This window comes from Cricetulus griseus, chromosome 7 (assembly GCF_003668045.3).
Source record: "Cricetulus griseus strain 17A/GY chromosome 7, alternate assembly CriGri-PICRH-1.0, whole genome shotgun sequence".
NCBI lineage: Eukaryota > Metazoa > Chordata > Mammalia > Rodentia > Cricetidae > Cricetulus > Cricetulus griseus.
In genome coordinates this window covers 45,450,260-45,456,082 of record NC_048600.1, presented here as the reverse complement: position 1 = coordinate 45,456,082, position 5,823 = coordinate 45,450,260, and the positions used below count along the sequence as shown (strand labels likewise).

At 57.2% G+C, this 5,823-nt stretch overlaps 1 protein-coding gene and 1 long non-coding RNA gene across 2 annotated transcripts; one reads left to right on the top strand and one right to left on the bottom strand.

Annotated features, from left to right (window-relative positions):
* Positions 1 to 1,582: 1,582 nt before the first annotated feature.
* Positions 1,583 to 4,545, top strand: Rhbdl1 (rhomboid like 1). The gene is made up of 9 exons (XM_035448096.1): positions 1,583 to 1,589; positions 1,704 to 1,996; positions 2,249 to 2,581; positions 2,805 to 3,029; positions 3,105 to 3,253; positions 3,419 to 3,531; positions 3,624 to 3,724; positions 3,804 to 3,864; positions 3,945 to 4,545. The coding sequence occupies exons 1-9, from the start codon at positions 1,583 to 1,585 to the stop codon at positions 4,214 to 4,216; spliced, it is 1,554 nt and encodes a 517-aa protein (XP_035303987.1). The 3' UTR covers positions 4,217 to 4,545.
* A 207-nt stretch (positions 4,546 to 4,752) lies between these two features.
* Positions 4,753 to 5,823, bottom strand: LOC113836645. Its single transcript, XR_003487043.1, has 2 exons — positions 5,726 to 5,823; positions 4,753 to 5,105 (listed from the first exon to the last, which is right to left on the bottom strand). It is a non-coding gene; the product is annotated as an uncharacterized LOC113836645 (long non-coding RNA).

The following is a 5,823-nucleotide window of genomic DNA, read 5'->3' as shown; positions in this document are numbered from 1 at the left end:
TATTGGTCTCTCAAGATGGCTTTTTTTTTCTTAAAAACATGTTTATCTTTTATGTTTGCTTTGCCTGCATGTATATAAGTGTACTGTGTATGTACCTGGTGCCCACGGAGGCCAGATGAGTTTGTCAAATCCCCTGGGACTGGAGTTAACTGATGATTGTAAACCACCATGTGGATGCTGGGAACAAATCCAGATCCTCTGCAGGAGCAGCAAGTACTCTTAACCACTAAGCCATCTTTTTAGACCCTTAAAATGGCTTTTCTATGCCAGGCAATGGTGGCACACGCCTTTAGTCCGCACTTGGGAGGCAGAGGCAGGCGGGTCTCTGTGAGTTCGAGGCCAGCCTGGTCTACAAGAGCTAGTTCCAGGACAGCCTCCAAAGCTGCAGAGAAACCCTGTCTCAAAAAACAAAAACAAAACAAAACAAACAAACAAAAAAAAGAGGCTTTTCTTCAATCAGTCTAAATGTGACTTCTGTCTTTGTGTGAATTAGAAACATCAGCTGGCCCTTCTGTCTGCCTCTGTTCTGGGTCCCTATTCTGAGGTCTCATTAGTCACAGTGTTAAATGGCTGTGGTAGATCCAGTTGGGGTCTGCTGTCCAGTAAAGTCAGGATCCACCAGTGGGTTGGGTGTGTGTGACAGGTCCAATGCACATGCCTATTTCCTCCCTGGAGATGTAGGTGGTTCCTTAGTACCCACACTCCATACTTTGGCCAGTCAGCCTGCTTGGCTATGCTGAGAACCTAGGCTTTATGTGTAGCCTGACTGTTATGAGTAAGAGATAGACTAGATCCCTGCCTGGCCAGGAGCTGAGGGGAGGATAGACAGTGGGGCTCAGTGTTAACCTGCAACATGGCCTACCACCAAGCACAGACAGGAATCTGCATATCCAGATAACCAGTGTGTGATTTGAGTTGGGGCAGATAGGTACTCTGCCCCTGAATGTCTGCCTGATGGGAATCCTTGAAAGGGGGAGTCCCTCCCTTTTGTCAGTGTCCTGGCCTTCTGTTCCACTAAGCATCTGGACAGGGTGCTTTTTGTAGGCAACTGTATTCCCTATGGAGGAACTGCCATCCCATCTCTGCAGCAGAAGATTGCATTTTGAGTGATACTTGGAGGAGTTGCCATGGTTACATATCCCATTGGTCTGTCACCTTCACTGTTCTCAGAAACAAATCCCCTCTCTTATCCAAGCTGTGGTCCTACCTTCCTTCAGAAGGCTGTTTGCCTGGCTATTCCCTGCTCTGCACTGGAGGCCCTGCTGTCTCAAATCCAGTGCCAGAGGTATTTGGTTAGAGCTTCCAGCCTTAGCCACCAGTAGGGGGGGAAGGGTGTGAGCCTTGGTCTGAGCAGTAGCAGTGCCCTACCCCCTGGCGTCTGGGCTTGCTTTGCAGGACCTGGGGGTTCCTTGCTGGAACACTGCAAATAATAAGGATGAGAGTATGTTTACTACAAGCAGCTCCCAGCCCAGGAGAAAGTCTGAGTACCGTGGGGAGCAAATGGACCTTGACATTCTGGGGATGGGTCACAGGCCTATTTTTTTGGTTAGTGAAAGCTCCCTAGAGAAGGTGCTAACTGAGCATGCCGAGTACAGAAACCAGAAAGGCTGCATAAGAGGGATATTGGGTATCGCAGGTTCCCAGCAACAGCCTCCTGGGAGAAGGTTCTGCAGCACGTAGTGCAATAGCTGTGCTGTGCGCAGGCTGTGGTTCTGGGTCGAGCTGTTTGGTGGGGGACCGTTCTGCCCAGGATGTGCGCGAGTCAAGGCGGCGCGTGCGCGTCCTGGGTACGCGCGTGCTCTGCCCGTGTACGCGCAGGGCTGGCATCTCAGTGACGCTGTCTGAGCTTGGTGCGCACAGAGCAGAGCAGGTGGAGCGGGCCGGCCGGGGCGGAGCGGAGCGGTCCGCAGAGCAGCCCCTCCCGGCCTCGGCCGACCCCGGCCCTCGGCCCGGCTCTATGGACAGGAGCTCGCTGCTGCAGCTAATCCAGGAGCAGGTGCGTGGTGGGTGGGAGCTGGCACTGCCTTGGCGCCCTTCCAGCCGGTGAGGGGCTCAGGGGAGGGACCATGCTCACAGAAGGCCCTACCAGGCATCCACCTCTGAAGGCTCCCGAAGCCTTCACGACCTTGGCTTCTGAGACTCACGACGACCCCAGGAAAGGTCTGGCTTCACTGGGTTTCCACGGAAAGCTGGGGAGGGAGGGTGGTGATCCTCGGACCTAGGTCCTTCCCCCTTCTAGGACTGATAGGGTGAATATGAGGTGCTAGAGCAGCCAAACCAGGCATCTTGCCCTGCCAGGGCCTGGGAACAAGCTGGTTCTAGCAAACAGGCACTGACTGGCCCTGAAGTCCAGCTTCCTAGCCAGCCTGGCTCAGCCCTGTGGCTGGAGGTTGGCCCACCCTCTACTCCCCCACCACAGCAGCTGGATCCTGAGAACACAGGCTTCATCGGTGCAGACACCTTCGCTGGTCTGGTACACAGCCATGAGCTGCCCCTGGACCCTACCAAGTTGGACATGTTGGTGGCTCTGGCTCAGAGCAACGAACGGGGCCAGGTCTGCTACCAGGAGCTGGTGGACCTGGTCAGTGCCATGGTGTGTGGGCAGCAGGGGAGGGGCCCCAGTCCTGATCAAGCACAGCACCCTGGCCAAAGCTGGGTGGGCAGGCAGCTTACTGGGTAGGGCTTAGGGACCCGGGTAGTGTGGAATAGGGCATCAAACTATTAGCAGCCACATAGGGCAGCCAATTAGGGCAGGGGTTCACAGGTACAGTACTGTCACCCACATTAAGACCCCTTCCCTTCAGATCAGCAGCAAGCGTTCCAGCAGCTTCAAGAGGGCCATTGCTAATGGACAACGGGCGCTGCCCCGGGACGGACTGCTAGATGAGCCAGGCCTGGGTATCTACAAGCGGTTTGTGCGATATGTGGCCTACGAGATCCTGCCCTGTGAGGTGGATCGACGCTGGTACTTCTACCGGCACCGCAGCTGCCCACCCCCTGTGTTCATGGCCTCTGTCACCCTTGCCCAGGTGGGCCTGCCCACATGCTGCCCCGGGGCCTCCTGAGTCCCTAGTCTTGACCAGCCCTAACACTAGTGTCCCCAGATCATCGTGTTCCTGTGCTACGGGGCACGTCTCAACAAGTGGGTGCTCCAGACCTACCACCCTGAATACATGAAGAGCCCTCTAGTGTATCATCCAGGACACCGCGCTCGCGCCTGGCGCTTCCTCACCTACATGTTCATGCATGTTGGGTAAGTGAACCTTGGGGTTCCAGAGGCCTGTCTCCTTACCTCCCAGCACCTGCCTGTAGACTTTGAAGGCTTAATGCTCACAGGGGGTTGCAGCTGCCTGAGGTAGCCTGGGGGTGGTCAGGGCGCACATCTGATCACCCCTCCCCAATGCTCCTTTGTGGCCAGGCTGGAGCAGCTAGGGTTCAATGCCCTCTTGCAGCTGATGATCGGGGTGCCCCTGGAGATGGTGCACGGTGTGCTTCGCATCAGCCTGCTCTATCTGGCAGGTGTGCTGGCAGGTGAGACAGGCACGTTGGTGAGTGGGTCCCCTGCCTACCATACCCGGTGAGCTGAGGGCCAGCTGTGCCTTCACCTCTTCCTTTGCCCACAGGCTCCCTGACTGTCTCTATCACAGACATGCGTGCCCCTGTGGTAGGGGGCTCTGGAGGGGTCTATGCCCTGTGCTCAGCACACCTGGCCAATGTTGTCATGGTAATGGGTCTGCCCTTCTGGGGAGGTGGGAAGGGGCCCACTGGACATGCTTCACAGCCTGTCTGCCTGCCCCCATCAGAACTGGGCTGGGATGCGGTGTCCATACAAGCTGCTGAGGATGGTGCTGGCTCTGGTGTGCAGTGAGTAGTGGGGCAGGTGGGGCGCTGGGAGGCCCTCTACCTGCAGACAGGGCCCCTCCCACCTGTTGCTCCCTCTGCAGTGAGTTCCGAAGTGGGCCGGGCTGTGTGGCTGCGCTTCTCCCCACCACTGCCTGCCTCAGGCCCACAGCCCAGCTTTATGGCACACCTGGCTGGTGCAGTGGTAGGTGTAAGCATGGGCCTTACCATCCTTCGAAGCTATGAGGAGCGCCTGAGGGACCAGTGCGGCTGGTGGGTGGTGCTACTTGCCTATGGCACCTTCCTGCTTTTCGCCATCTTCTGGAACGTCTTTGCCTATGACCTGCTGGGTGCCGACATCCCCCCTCCACCGTGACCTGCTCCTTCGGGCCATGTGGCTAGAGCCTGGCCTGCAGTGGGTCGGCCACCAGGTGGGCCTGCATGTCTGCCCTCTATGAATGGACCTCTCAGGGCTGCTTTTCCCCACAGGGGCAGGCAGGCCCTGCGGTCTGCCAGGTTGAGGCCAAGTCTTACTGCAGCCCTTGCTGCCCCTCCCAGGCCTTTCTGGGGGAGGGGTGCTATTAGGTCAGGGCTGGGTGGAGGTCCTTGAATGTGGCCCTAGACGAGATTCCCCTCCCTCCCCACCGATCCCCAGGACTTGCAGTCTGAGCCTTTTTGGAGAATGAATAAATATTTTACACAGCACTAGGTAGCTGTCCTGGGGCTCTGCAGGCTTGTCTGCCCCCTCACCCAGACTGTATGGAACACCTCCCCTCCAGGATGGTCTGTGTGTGCTCCCTTTCCCCTTGAAACTCTGCACCTGGCATGAGGTGGTGGCTTAACTCCTCCAGGCCTGGGCCAGAGCCCACATAGAAGGCAGGGGCCGGTGGTAAGAGGCTGTGGACTTCCAGATCAGGTCAAGTTCAGCAATCATTTATTGTGCTCCAAAGGCTTCCAGTCTCCTGTTCTTTCAGCCCTTCCAAAGACAAGCCCACACCAGAGCCAGGTTCACTTGGCCTGGGCCATTATTCTTGGCAGGCCTACGGTCCTTGTGGGAGGCCCAGTTGGGGGGAAGTTCAGGCAGCAGGTCCAGGTTTAGCTTCCACCCCACAGCCCAAGTCTGAAAGGCTGTCTTCACAAGAGGAAGAGTCTACAGCCCCAAGGCACGACTGGCTAGTGAGGACTACAAGGGTCCTGGGGTCCAGAGTTACTAGCCACCTGAATCCTGATGAGGTCCTGCATGACCTCCCAGGCCGCTCTTGCACCTGGGACAGAAACAGCAATAGCGTTTGATTGTGTACTGTAGGGCTAGCAAGCTAGGCACTGTAGCCACCGCTTCTTTGTTATATGAAAGCTGCCACCTCAGAAGCTCCTGCCACCAGGACCACTGCAAAGAGTGACAGGGAGGTTCTGGGGATAGCTTCTTGGGCTATCCCAACTTGGGCAAAGATGCTTCCTACTCACTCCGAGGCAATGACAGTGAGGAGCACAGATCAGCAGAAAGCCGAGTTCTGCTCCTCCAACTTCGGGGGGTGGGGTGGGGAAGTCAGCGGACAACGGCTGCAGAAGCAGCGGCTAGGAATGGATCTTCTAACAGACCATGGGGTCAAAGGGTCCTAGGTGCAGGGGTTCTCCAAGGAAACCTGCTGGCCCCGCCCTTGAAGAAGCTCCGCCCCATGACTGCAAGAAACAGAGGGTCCAGCCGTGCACCCGCAGCTTCCTCTACAGCTGCCACTGCAGGTCCTTTCGTGTCAACGTGTCACGTGCTTGCTTCTCAGCCATTAATGGCCGCAGGCAGCTCCTCCCGATTCCCAGGGAAGCCCCGCGAGGACTGTCTGACCCGCCGGTCTCCCTCCCACTCCTTCCCTCAATTCCGCGGTCCTACCAGCGGTCCAGATGCTCCCAGGCTCCCGCAGACAACCGCATAGCGGGCTAGGACAGCGGTTCGGTGACCGGTCCTCAGAGAGCCACTTTTCAAGGGCC